Source organism: Nestor notabilis, unplaced genomic scaffold, assembly GCF_000696875.1.
Source record: "Nestor notabilis isolate BGI_N333 unplaced genomic scaffold, ASM69687v1 scaffold4220, whole genome shotgun sequence".
Taxonomy (NCBI): domain Eukaryota; kingdom Metazoa; phylum Chordata; class Aves; order Psittaciformes; family Psittacidae; genus Nestor; species Nestor notabilis.
The window spans coordinates 8,776-22,583 of NW_009911426.1; the positions used below are offsets into that span (position 1 = coordinate 8,776).

A 13,808-nucleotide genomic window follows, 5' to 3' on the forward strand; every position below is an offset into this window, starting at 1 on the left:
GCCCGCGCGGCGAAGAGAAGGGCGGTACCCGGCACTCCGAGCCTCCTGGTTCGCTCCGGACGCGATGGCTTTGACTACCTGGGCTCTCGGCCCCGCGCTGCGGCTCTGTGCCGCCGGCCCTGTCTGCTCCTGGGAGATGCTGCACGTGGCCGGAGCAGGTACCTTCTCCTGGCTTTGTTATTCCATGGGGTGTTGGGTTGGATTTCCTGGGAAGGGGAAGCTGCTGTGGCTGCTGGTGACCTTTGGTGTCATCTTTCTATTGTTTTAAATATCTGGTGCCAAGCCGGGCTGGAGGAATGCGTTGTGGCTGTGGGGTTTTGTCCTCGCAGCGGTGGGGTGCTGCCGGTCAGTGCCTTGCTCGGGGCTGGAGCTGTGGCTGCAGCTGTGCTAGTGCAAGGGTACAAGGTGCATAGGGTCAGTGTGGTGGGTGCTAAAGGAAACCAGTATCTGGAAGAAGAAACGTCTGAGACCCTTGTCGGTACCCAGGCTGGGGTTTGGTGCTGGGGGGGGGGGGGAGGGGTCCTGTATAGACCAAGCAAAGGGCTGATTTCAGCTCTGGCATCAGGACCAGATGGGTTTGTTGCTCTCTGGAGAGTGCTTGGAGTGGGGGAAACAAAGGAAAATTTTCCTCTTTCCTCAAGGTCTGTGTCATTTTTACTTTGCTTTTTAAAGGATTTACGGTCTTCCTGCCTGTGCCTACGTATGTCTGGGCTGGGCAAAACCGACAGAAAGCAAGGGTTTGGAACAGGAAAGTTTCTTGTTTCTCTTGGTGTCATGCAGAGAGTGAAAGAGACCTTTTCTATGCCCTGCTACAGGGAGCTCTGCTCTCTTACTAGACATCAGAGAGTCTCACCTGGAGGCATTGTAATGTGGGAGGTTCTGTCCTGCTGGGCCATAGCGGGATCTTACACACCAGTGGCCTGATGTGTTTTGGGTTGAACAATGTTCCTGCCATCCCTGTCTGGACCATGTTCAATCCTCCTGCCCTGTGTAACTGATGGGGCAACTGGGTCCCCTCTCCAGGCAGGCACTTTGAGTCTTCGTCTCTCCCCTGCTGCTGATTTCTTCAGGTGAGACCTTAAAAATCTACTTCTGGAAGAAGAGGTCCTGTTACGTGAGAGGGAAAGCATTACCTTTAATTAGGCAATTACTGTTGATGGGATCCATGCTGAGTCTGCTCTTCGGCTTCATTCATCAGGATGAGGGTGGTGGATTGGGAGCACGGCTGGGCTTTTTGCTCCTCTCCCAGGGCTAGGAATGTGCATTAATCCCCAAAATAGTCCACAGTCGAATTACTGGAGGTGAGATAATTACCCGAGGAGGCTGCAGGAGGTGGAGGGGAGCTGGCTTCTAGCTAATGGGATCGCTTATGGGAAAACTCTCCAGCTATTTTGCAGGGAGAGCTCATGGCCCATGCTGAGGCTCCACGCACGTGGCATGGCAAGGTGAGATAAGCCATGCTGCCTCGGCTCTCCCGGGCGAGGGGAATTTATTAAGAGGATTCAGGAGATCATCAGGTGCTTGTTTATGTGAATGGCAAACAAGAATTTATTAAGAGGACAGATTAAAGGTACTTCTGAAAAAGAGCAAAATCGATTGAAGGCAGCAGAGAAAGGAGGAGGGAGAGCAGCGGATACAAGACTTAGAAATATTGGATAGTGGGAAGGTGCGGAGGAGTTGCCAGGGAGAGCATGAGAGATGGAAGGAGCTCTCCGCCACCACTGTGTTGCTGGGGGAGTGCTGTCCTGAGGAGCCTAAGGGGACCCCCAAAGCGAGTGGAGGTGACACGCTCGGGAAGCGAGCGAGCACATTGCAGGAAGTGAGCGGTGCCAGTGCTGGGAGCTGGCGCGAGCAGGCGTGAGCTCATGCGTTCCAGCGGGAGCGGTCGCCGGCTCCCACCAGCACAGCCTTTGTCCCCATGGCTTCTGCTTCTTGGTAATAGTTGCCAAAGAGCAGCCCCGAATTACTCACGCTTCCCCGGGCTCGCAAAGGCTGGCTCTTTGGGGTGGCTGACATCAGTGTCCTTCCATGGGGTGCAGCACCTGAGTAACGCCAGGCCCTGGGGAAAAATGCATTGTGCTGGAGCAGGGGGTCCTGGCATGCAAAGCCCTCGGAGCAGTGCTGGGGAGGCGAGAGCATCCAGCAATCCCTTCACCCCCACCCCACCCCCCGCTTTTTTTAAATAAACAAACTCTGCAGATATTCAGCATCAGCTGGGAGACAGGGCAGCACTGGTACAGCTTTATTCAGGGTAGAGGTGCCCACGGGTGCTGAACTCTCTGGTGTTCCCATGCTCGGTGCATGTGGGAGCACCATGGATGCTCGAGAGCCTACCTGGACCGCTGACTGTCCCCAACCTGAAGATGGGGGGATCCCCAGCTGCTGCGGAGGGTGTGCTGCAGCCCTGAGAAACAGGAGATGGCACAGGGAGAAATACTCAGGTTGCAAACAATCTCTTCCCTTGGAAGCTCCCTGAAAGGAGAGCAGGGTGTCACAGCCACATATGGGGTATTTGGTGGCCAGGGCTGATTGCTTTGCTCGGGGTTGGGATAAGGCTGATGCCTGCTGTTTGATGGCCTGTGGGGTTGCTGCTGCAAGGGGTTTTGGATGTTGGAGAGGCTGTGCAGGGCATGGCTTGTGCATCAGGGACGAGCCACTGTCATGTCTGGGGACCCTCAAAAAGAGGGTCAGGGTATGCTTGTGTTGGTGTCCTGTGAAACACAGGTCATTTGATGGTCCCCAACAGGGGTCAGGGGTGATGATCCAGTAGCCCAAAGGTAGAGTGGCAATCAAAGGTGTTTGGTGTTTCTCAACAGCTCAGCTTTGGGAACTGCAAACAGGAGAATGCATTTTCCTTTCATAGCCTTCATAAGATGCTCTCTTGTCTTTTTCTGTCTTGCTATATCCAGCAGCCTGTGCTCTCCTTATCACTGCTGGCTCGATGGGGAGCGTGGGGCAGGGTGTGAGGAGTGTGTCCCCGGGTGGGTGGTTGGAGGGAAGAACTTTTGGTCTGAGAACCTGCAAAAGAGGACCTTGTGAGATAGAGAGGCACAGATTTAGGATAACTTTGGACATTTTGGACTCTGGAGGCTGTTTTCCTGGGTGAGAAAAGCAGATAACCCTGCACTCCTATGTCAGCTGATGCTTATCACCAGCCAATTCCCTGCCTCTTAGCTGCAACTTTCTTCCTTGTTTTTTTTGGCTGCAAAACTCTGGGATGTCACCAGCTTGGCGCCCTGTACTCTGCCCAGGCTTCCCTGTTGAATCCAAGGATATGTTCTCCACCAAAGGCACCTTTGTGAGGATTTTGTCCCTGCTGATTGGCTCTGACTCTTCTCTTCCAGGTGTGTGTGGCTGCTGCGGCGCCCTGCGTCCTCGCTACAAAAGACTCGTTGACAACATCTTCCCTGAGGACCCAGAGGTAAATGTGGCGCTGCTTCATGTGCTGCAGCTCTGGTGCTTCACACACCAAAGCTCCAGTGCTGAGCTTGCAGGGACACGATGTGACCTGCCCATAAACAACTCCTGGGAGCAGGTGGTGCTTTGACACCATAAGACCATGCCTGGAGGGTTGGATTTTCCTTTAAAGCCTGTTTGTGAGTGTGAATACAGGAACAGTTCCTCCAGCCACATCAGCTGGAGGGACAAACTTCCTTTCCCAAAGGTGCTGGGCAGATGCTGAGGACGGATGGGAGAATGAGAGACTGGACCTGAAGGTGTACATCCTTCTCTTTGCAGGATGAGAAAAGCAGCTTCTAAGAGCAGGGGGTCTCCTGGGCTCTCAGCCAGTCTTTTGAGCTCAAAAGCTGCTTATGCTTCCAAGATGCAGGGAAGCTGGTGCCCTGTTTGCTGCCTCACTCAGCTGGTGGTGGGGAATGCCCTGCCAGCTGTGCGTGGAACATCCCAAATCTGACCTTTTTGCCTCATTTTCACAGCCAAAATGTGAAGGCAGTGGCAGAGGGGCACCTGGCTGAGGGTAGCAGGATTGAGGTCACCCAGGGAGGAGGTGGGCGCCTGTTTTGTCATGGCAGTGGCAGCAGAGCTGAACAAGAGAAGCTGCTGCTGAGCTATGTGGAGAGGAGGAAGCACTGCAGTTTTCCATGTGCAGGGGATTTGGGCTGGCACCTTGGCATGCATGCTTGTGGTGTTTGGCCTCAGCAGCCTGGAGGTGTTGACGTCCCTATCTGCCTCCATGCCAGGGCATTGCTAGACAATGGCAAATGGTTCTTGGGGTACTCAATGAAGGGTTGCACCGGGGTCACCCCTGGATGTGGAGCATCAGAGAGCCTTCAGCCAAGGCTAAATGCAGTCCTCATTTGCCTTCCCTAGTGTACAAGGTGTGGGGAAGTGATGGGATGGGGCTGGCGTTCTCCAAACCTCTGGCACTGCTGCCAAGATTTGCTGCAGGGATGCTCCTGATGATTACTGGCTCTGGGTATGAGGCCATGATGCCTTGTGTGGCTCTCTTTCAGGATGGGCTGGTGAAGACCAACATGGAAAAGCTGACATTTTATGCCCTGTCTGCTCCAGAGAAACTGGATCGCATTGGTGCCTACCTGTCCGAGCGGCTCATCCGAGATGTGAGCCGGCACCGATACGGGTAAGGCCTGGGAGGCTGTTTCAGTCACCCCAGTGATTGGCATAATGATGGGACACTAGACAGTAGAGGGTGCCCAGGCGAGGCATGGGACGTGGGGTATGCAGCTTCTGCATGCTCCAGGCTGTCCTGAAGCTGTGAGCATACTGTGAGAGACTCAACCATGTCCTTCCTCCGGAAGCGAGACATGGGAGCATGCAGGTATACGCAAACTCCTTGGAAAGCTGCAAGGGACCAGGCAACCTGGGAGCCACATCTTATTTCCCTGGCATTGTGCTGTCTGTGCTTGAGGAGTTTGTGTGTGTATGGTGTTTGTCCCCAGCAGCAGGACTGCCGTCATTCCTCCAGGCCATCATCAGGAGCCTGCAGGCACCCTGCCGGCCTTTAGAAGCCCACTGTCTTTCAGAGCCAGATGGAAGTCTGCCTAGGTGTGGGCAAGCAGCTAAACTGTTGGCAGCTTGCTGGGAGTTATTTAGGACAAGGTTGGGTGTGTTGCACCCCAGGCACATCTCTGCTGAGCTATGGTGACGTGGCATAAGTGGGAACAGGATGAGGGGCAGTGTGTTGATGCTTTTCCAGTAAACACATGGCAGGATGCATTGGGCTGGATGGGGATTGCTGTGTTTGCAGTGTCTGGCTGCATGGTCCTGGCTGCCTTGTTCCCTTCATCTTCCTTCCCACATCACTTCCAGCAAGACTTTGCTGTGTTTACTGCAATGAGAGCAGCAACCGTCTGGAAATAGCTGACTGCCCTCATTGGAAACTCTGGGGAAGCATGGGAGGGCTCCTTCCCTTTGAAATAGCTCCTGGGTTGGTTCTTGTTGTCTCCTGAACAAAGCCATGGTAGACAAACACAGCTCAGCTTTGTGGCATGATCTTCAGCCTGCCTTTTATCCTGGGGGAAGAAGGGACAGCAGCCTGCCTAAGAAGCGTTAAAGTTGGAAAACCTTCAAAGCCTCATCCACATCGCCCGTCATTGGCAGTGACAGGACATTCAAAGCTCTGCCTGATGTTCTGTGGTTAAGTGGATGTTAACAGGCTCTGCTTGCTGTGTTGGGAAAAGAAAGGCTTTCAAAGATTTTTGACATCTAATGACAAGCCTCGGTGGGTGAAGGGGGGAATATATTCCTGTATGCATGTGCATATAGGCACATAATTGGGTCAGAGCACCAGAAAATTTTCAAAGTCTAACTTTGAAATGCATGAAATGGGTTTGGATCAACCTTTTGTTTGTAGGTTGGTGTTGGCTGGAGCAGCAGAGCTTGCCCTGCTGCAGACACCAAACCTGGGCTTCAGGAGAGCAGCAGAGCATGTGGGTTCCTCTCCTGTGTGCAAGATGAAGGTAGCCTTGATTTCAGGCCTGTTTGGTGTCATCTTTTTGTGACCTTTATTGCTAAAAGGAGGAAGAGTTCCTGTTTGAGTTTGCAGCAATGTAACCCACCATCTGTAAGAGGGTACTTGGGGTAGGTCAGAGGTGACAACTCCACAAGTGTCTGTTTTCCCTCTTGGTGGCCTGTGTCCAGTTGTCCCCAAATAGGAAGCCATGCTGTTGCAATAATATTGGACACAAAATGTTTTCAGCCTTGTTTCCTACAAGAAAGGAGCTTGATGCTTCATGCTGGTCATCAGTCACCTCTTCGTACCTTTTTTCCCCTCCGGGCCAGTTTTAACCCAGTTTGACAGATGGATAGGAGCTCATGGGTCCAGGAATAGTTAACTTCTTATTTTTGCAGTGTCTTGAAGAGCTGTAATGTTGTCTGAAGGACAGGCTGCAGTGTGAGCTCAGCCTTGCCACAAGACACCAGAGAATCTACTTAGTACTGGAGCCAGATTTCAACAGTTCTGGGGGCTCAAGAGAAGGGATCAATCTTTCTGTGTTTTTACCAGCTGGAGCTTGGAAGTCCAGGGTTTATCAGACACCTCCATTTACCCTGAGAGGGCATTTGCCTCCCCAGCTCGCCTTTAATGTGCAGATAGAGCTGGTGCCAGTAGATGGGCAGCTCTTGCTTGTCTTGCTTTTGGTGATCTTAGTGCTTTCGGGTTTCCCTCTTGCAGCATAAGCTGATGGCTGCTTCATGCTGCCCAGGCTGCAAATCCATCTGTGCAATGAACTGGCTCAAAAAACGGAGCTTAAAGGAGGAATCATGGTTGATACCAAGAGATCTGGGATTTCTACCTCCTGCTTTTTGCCATGGCAGGAGATTGGGTCTTGATGTGAGCTGCCCTGGTACAAAGATTCACAGCTGTATGGAGAACAGAAGCCAAAGGGAGGTGGTAAGGAGCTGTAAAGCTTGTTTTATTCCCACTGTCCTAGTACCAGGTCCATTGCAGGTGTTCAGGTACCTCAGAGGTCTTGCAAGAAGAATGGGAACTGTGAGACTCGGTGAAATCACCATTTGTTGTTTTTCTATATTCTGGGCATTTCCAGCTGGAATAAATGTCTGCTTAGAGTGCTCAGAGGCCAGGATTTGTTTCTCCACTGGGCTTATGCAGTGTGTGACCAGCAGCTGGCGGTCAGTGTGATCACTGCAGAATTTATCAGTACAGGGGCTCATGTCACTTAGTTGGAACAGACCAAATGCTCTTGATGTAGGAAGAGCCACAGGACCAGTGTGCAAACAGACTTTGCCAAAGCAACTGGACCAATTTGTCTTGAAAATGTGAAGCAACACCTGAATAATTCTTCAGTCAGCCCATACAATTCAACATGAAATTCAGCAAGGCCAAGTACAAGGTCTTGGACCTGGGTTGGGACAGTCCTAATCACAACTACAGGCTGGATCGAGAGCAGCCCTGAGGACAAGGACTTGGGGGTGCTGATTGATGAGAAGCTCAGCATGACCCTGGCAGTGTTCAAGGCCAGGATGGATAGGACTTTGAGCAACTTGGTCTAGTAGAAGGTATCGCTGGACATGGAAGCTCATCACCTCTGTATCAAGCACCCAACTGAGATTCATCGTTTGGCACAAGGTTTTCCAGCTTACTCTCAGAGGCACGAGTGTTGCAGGGCGGGTTTAATAAATAGCCTGGAAGATGCACTGTGGCAGCAAAGCCAGCTGCCAGAGGGTGGTTCTGCTGGAGCTTCTGCAGATATGAATATGATTTGGGGTGATATGAATATGCGTTGCAGGGTTGATTTCTTTAAACAGAGCTTTTCTGGAGCACATCTGAGTTCTGAGAACTAATTCTGAGTTCTCCCTGGCCAGGACCAGCTGGGTCTGCAAGAACAGTTGCCTGGGATGCTGAGCCCATCCTGTACAAAGTCCAGTGTTCCCTCACAGGATATAAAAACCAGTTCAGACAAGGGAAGCCCACAGGCAGTGTGGGGGTAGATGCAAGGTGTTGCTGGTAGCCTTGGTCCCCAGGCTGTTGGGACCAACACTGTTGGTGGTGGGTGCAGCAAACACCATCTACAAATATCCTGAGAGTGTTTTGGGTGTGAAAGAGGTTGGTGCTTTGCTCGTGAGCACCCAAGTGGTTTGGAAGAGGGGAGGAGGAGGGATGGCTGTGGACCTAGGCTGCTGTTGGGAAGTGACCCTGGCTTCTGCCCACTCCCAGGTATGTGTGTATTGCCATGGAGGCTCTCGACCAGCTCCTTATGGCCTGCCACTGCCAGAGCATCAACCTCTTTGTGGAGAGCTTCCTGAAGATGGTGGCAAAGCTGCTGGAGTCAGAGAAGCCCAACCTGCAGATCCTGGGGACCAACTCGGTGAGTAGCAGTGCAGCAGGAGGTGGCAGCACCCTGTCCTCTGCTTTTGACCCTGCTTGTCACCCCTATGTCTCTGCACAGTGCCAGGGCAGTAAATCTTGTTGGGAAGGGTCAGGGAGAGGTAGCAGGGGAGGATTCATGGGGTCCCCTCGTGTTCTGCCATACATGAGGTTTCCAAGACCCTGACTGTGCTGCATGTGTGCTGTCCCTGCTTTTTATTGTCTGTGACCAGTCACTGGTCTCTTGATCTCTGCTGCCATGCCTTCCTCCACTTGGATTCAGCGTTTCCTAAATGAGCCTGAGGACTCGGGGGCTGTCAGCAGTTTTGGACAACAGACCAATTTAGGAGGTGATCCCTATGGATTTTGAGAGCTATTTGTGCTCAGAAAAGGGCTGGCTTAAACAGAGCTGCTGCTTGCAATAAATGGCTTAGCTGGACTGGGGATGTGTCAGTGACAGATATAAAATGAGGGGAAAGGAGAAGCACACATGAACAAAGTTGATGTCCTCCAGCATCCAAACTGCTGATCCTGGCTGACAGCTAGCTGCCACTTGTGCTTGGTCTTTTTCTTGTTTTTTACTGGGAACACGGGGTGTACCTAACAGCTTGGCTTGTGAGGGCTCTGCCAGTGCCTGGTAGCTTGGCTTGGACAAGCAGCATCTGTCCTTGCTGCTTTGTAAGAGGTGATGTTTAGATGGAGCTGATCATCCTGTGGGCAGGAGGGTGGATAGGGTTGGTGCTCTCTCTTGTGCCTTGGAAGCACATAGACAGCTCAGCCCTAAGCTTTTTCAAGTTGCCGATGACACCAAACTGAGAGGGGAAGAGCCAACCTGCAGGGTAAGTTGGACAGGCTGGAAGAGTGGGCTTACAAGAACGTTATGAAGTTCGTCAGGGACAAGTGTAAGGTCTTGCGCCTGGGTAAGCACAATCCAGGAGTGCAGCACAGGCTGGGATCTGCCTGGCTGGGGAGCAGCTCTGTGGAAAGGGACCTGGGGGTCCTGGGGAAAACAAGCTCAATGGATCTGCACCTCAATCGGAGCTGCTGGCATGAGACTGGGGAGGGGAGAGCCCTTGCTGCAGGACCTCACGGTGCCATGGCAGAGGCTTCAGCAGACCAGCCCAAACACAGCAACACAGACATCCTTGAGTTGGATGCCTTGGGAGGCATCGGGTCAAGGCAAGACAGAGCGCTGCCTTGTGTTTCCTGCCCGTGTGGAGCAAACCTGCCATGTTCAGGCACCCATGGAGGGGAGAGGTAGTCACAGAATCATCATAGAATGGTTTGGGTTGGAAGGGAGCTTAAAGCTCATCTAGTTTCAAAAAAATGAGAGGGGACCCTTTCAAACTAGGCCGGGTTGCTCCAAGCCCCATCCAACCTGGCCTTGGACACTCCCAGGGATGGGGCAGCCACAGCTTCTCTGGGCACCCTGTGCCAGGGCCTCACCACCCTCACAGGGAAGAACTTCTTCCTAAGGTCTCATCTCAATCTCCCCTCTGTCAGTTTAAAGCCATTCCCTCTTGTCCTGTCCCTAAAGGCCTTTGTCAAAAGCCCCTCTCCAGATTTCTTGTTGGCCCCTTTAGGCACTGGAAGCTGCTCTAAGGTCTCCCTGGAGCCTTCTCTTCTCCTGGCTGAAGAGGCCTGTCCTGAACCACATATAGGTGTTTCCTTGGCACTGCTGTCACTGCAGTCAGGAATTGGGAGCGAGTGTTTTAATGAGGAATCCAGATCAGGAATGATGGTTTAGTGATGGGTTTCTTATTTTCCCCTTCTCAAGCGTGGCAGCATTCACAGGGCAAATAGCACAGAAAACTTGAGGGCTTTTATAGAAAAGTGACTAATGATAATGAGACACTTCTTCCTATATCTGCTAATGAGGAATGTGCCTCAGGCTCGTGCTTAATTAGAGGGTGCTGTCTCAAGCAATCTTCACAATAACGGAGCTGATGGCAAAGGCGGGAGGAGGTTGTTTATAGAAACCTGCTCCAAGTGAGTCATCCTCCGTGCCGTGAAATCTCGCCTGAGACACATCTCCCTTGTCGTGCAGAGCCAAGGCTGATCCCAAGCGGCTGCAGTGGGGCTGATCCCAAGGACCAGCCCATCAGGCTCCACAGCTGCAGTGCTGGAAGTGGCAGCAAAAATCCAGCATCCCATGATCACTATAACCCCATCCTGTAATCCCCAGGGTGAACATATGGAGCTGGAGCTTAAATCTACTTTGCTTTCTCATCCTCGTTAGGAGTATGCTGGGCAACCTCCCATCTTTGGGTAGGAACCATCTAATTTCCAGCTCAATGTCATTCCCATTTTATTTTTCCTCAAACCACCATTGATCTTTCATTTAAACAGCTCTTCCCCCGCCTTGATGTTCCTCTTCTGATGTATTTATGTCTGATGTATTTATAGGTGGCAGCGTTATCCCTTCCCAGCCATTGTTTTGCTTCTCCAAGGCAGCCGTGCTCCTTGCATCTCCCCTGCACTAGCTCCCTGCTCCCAGCCGTGTTTCAGTTGGAGCTTGTTGGCTTCAAGCAGGGGAGCCCCAAACTGCCCAGCCCTGCACCCCTTCAAGCCACAGCAGAAAGCATGTTGCATTTCAATGTTTTAAACTGTTTTCCCAGTGGAAAGCCCGTGTGAAGCTGTAGAGACTAGCTTTTCAGCTGGGATGTGGTGCCCGTTAGTGAAGGTTTCTCTGAAGGTTCAATGCCTCCTTTCCTGCTGGCCCAGCTCTCCCTGGGGCATTTCTGTGTGTCCTGGTGCTGCTTTTTGCCACTGGGTGTGGGTTGGAAGTGGGACCAGGGTGGGCATCTCCTGTAATTACTGCTCGGTATGGCACTCCTGTAGGGGCAGCCAAGTCTTGGAAAAGTGTAATAGTCTGAGCAGGTGGGAGACTCCTAAAAATAGATGAAGGAAGAAGAGGCTTTGAGGCTGATTTTTCTCTGTTCTTGGCTGCTTTTTATAAGTTCTGGCCCTGCCAGAGGCTGTGAAAATGGATGCAGAGAAGGCAGCAGCCTCCAGCTGTTGGCAGATGTGAACACTGCTGCATCCAGTGTCACTGGGCGTAGCTGGGGGATGTCTGTTCCCCCAGGACAGAGGAGGGCAGGGTTCACTGTGCCTGGCAGCCAGCCGTGGAAGCTGCCCTTGGGGCAGGGAGCTGAACCAAGGGTGCTGCTGGCGTGGATGTGTGAGCTGGCAATCCCCAGGGCCTTGGCAGATTCACAGGAGCACTGATGAATTGGCCCTGTTTGGTGTCCTGATGGCACAAAATGAGCTGCTGTTCTCTGCATGGCTGTGTGATTGATACCTGCAGATACTGGCTGCAGAGAAGCTGTTCCCTTCCTTGATTTCATGATGCTTCATAGCCATGGGACACTTGGAACAGCTCTCCTGGGACACTTGAAACAGCTCTCCTGGAGCCGCCATGGGGAGCCCCATTACTGCTCCTCACTCTGCACCCTGCCCTCGCCTCCGGTTGCACGTGGAGTTGCTATGAGCTTTAAATAGCCACTTTGTGTGCTGCCTGGTACAGAGGTTTCTTATATAACAGCCCTGCATTTTTCTGGTGAGTAAGAAGAGTTTATCAGTTGGAGCCAGTCTGTGTGCTCTGGGAACAGTTCCTGGCGGGGCTCAGCAGCTCCTTTGCTTGCGCAGAGCCAGCCCTTGCAGCTGACATTATTAATAGCCCGGCACAGCGGGTGCATGATAATCAGCATCTGTGTGATGCACTGGGATGCTGGGCTGGCTTTGCCAGCTGTGGAGGGGTACTGGTGGGCTGTTTGCCTGCTGCTTTCCTGGTGGGGCTGGATGCCAGTAAATGCAGAGAGCAAAAAGTGAGAAATGCCTGCAGATAGAGTTTGGGTAAAGAAGGAGCTCCTGTGCAGCATGGCATGTCCAGAGGGTGCTGAGCACCCTAAGAAATGCTGTGGACAGGTAACCCCTTGGAGGCAGGCTAGGTATCCCACTTGGAAGAGGAACTCGGCAGTCATAGAATCACAGAATGGTTTGGGTTGGAAGGTACTTTAAATCTCATCTAGTTCCATCCCGCCTGACATGGGGCATACTCTTCTTTTATTAGGATAATAATATTCCTGAGAGTTATTTTAGGCTACTAGACTTTAGAGACCTAATTCTTTGCGTATGATATGATACCCATCTTGCAAGCCCTACCATCAGGACCCACATGAAGTTACTTTTCATCCCTCCTTTCTTCTGTGGCTACATGCACAGCAAGTGGCACTTCTCCAGTCTCCTGTGGAGCTTGGGCCACCCTTGGGTAGAAGGATGTGAGTGCTGCCTGGAGACCCTGCTCCCATTGCAAAGGGCTTTCCCAGCTATGAATAAGTTAGGGAATTAAGAGGAAAGCTTGCAAACATGTTTATCCTTTCTTCCTCTTTAATTCTTTCCCTGAAAGCTTAACAGCCAGATCTGTTGGTCAGCTGGCATTTCTGACAAGCTCTGTACCTCTTGGTGTGGCTATACTGGAAGGGAGCAATGGGACCTTGTGCTGTTTTGTGCTGCGGGCAAGATCTGGGATGTGGTTAAGAACCTGCTTGCAGCTGGTTTCTCCACTGGCACTTTCAGGGCTGTTTTCACCCTGCAGCAGTGTTTGGGAAATGTTGGCTGGGTTTTGTTGCCATCTGGAAGGATGAAAAGAAGCTGGGGGCAAATTTATCTCCTGTTATAAGTGTGCATTGCATATTTAGGATCCCTAACTTGGAGCCTTGTTGCACCTCTAAATGCCCTTTATAGGGACAGCTGTGGCTTGCAGTGAAGTTTGGTTGGGCCTGGGTACTGCTGGAGATGGTGGTGCTCTGTGGTAGGACCCTCTGGCCTAGATGCAGCTGGGCAACCAGACTTGTCATCCGTCAGCACATGCTGAGCTAAGGTAGTGAAGCCCACAAAGCTGGTTTGGAGAGGAAGTGGAAAAATACTTTTGTTGGTATGCCCTCAGGGCTGACCTCCTCTTTCTTCTCACCCAGTTTGTGAAGTTTGCCAACATAGAAGAGGACACTCCATCTTATCACCGCAGCTATGACTTCTTTGTCTCCCGCTTCAGTGAGATGTGCCACTCCAGCCATGATGACCTGGACATCCGGACAAAGTGAGTGCTGTGAGCAGGGAGTCCCTGCTCCTGCCGGCTCTGTGAGCATATCCTGGAGGGTTTCCTGTACCCCCAGCCTCTGCCTTTCCTGGACAAGCACCTACTTTTGAGGACAGGTTTAATGTAGGCTGCAGGGACTGACTGCTTTGTGCTGTCATGGAGATGCACAGTGATTCCCCAGAGTTGGGCGCACTCAAGCTGCTGTTCTCTATCCTCCCTTATTTACTAAGTATTAAACCCTGCTGACTGTATGGGAGGATGAAACAGGAGCCTAGAAATCACAGTGCAGCACATACCCAGCTTATGTTGCTGTGTGGGAATACAGAGTCCTAGAATGGTTTGGGTTGGAAGGAACCTTAAAGCTCATCTAGTTCCACCCCCCTGCCATGGGCAGGGACACCTTCC

The 13,808-nt window shown here is 52.0% G+C and overlaps 1 protein-coding gene across 1 annotated transcript in view; it reads left to right on the plus strand.

The window, feature by feature from the left end:
- The first annotated feature begins 17 nt into the window (after positions 1-17).
- EFR3B (EFR3 homolog B (S. cerevisiae)) overlaps positions 18-13,808 on the plus strand; it is a 29,200-nt gene continuing 15,409 nt past the window's right edge. Inside the window, exons 1-5 of the mRNA XM_010014644.1 lie at positions 18-158; positions 3,345-3,421; positions 4,473-4,600; positions 8,156-8,306; positions 13,282-13,403. Coding sequence (XP_010012946.1) covers positions 65-158; positions 3,345-3,421; positions 4,473-4,600; positions 8,156-8,306; positions 13,282-13,403 — 572 coding nt within the window. The 5' untranslated portion in view covers positions 18-64. The remainder of the gene's footprint in view (positions 159-3,344; positions 3,422-4,472; positions 4,601-8,155; positions 8,307-13,281; positions 13,404-13,808) is intronic.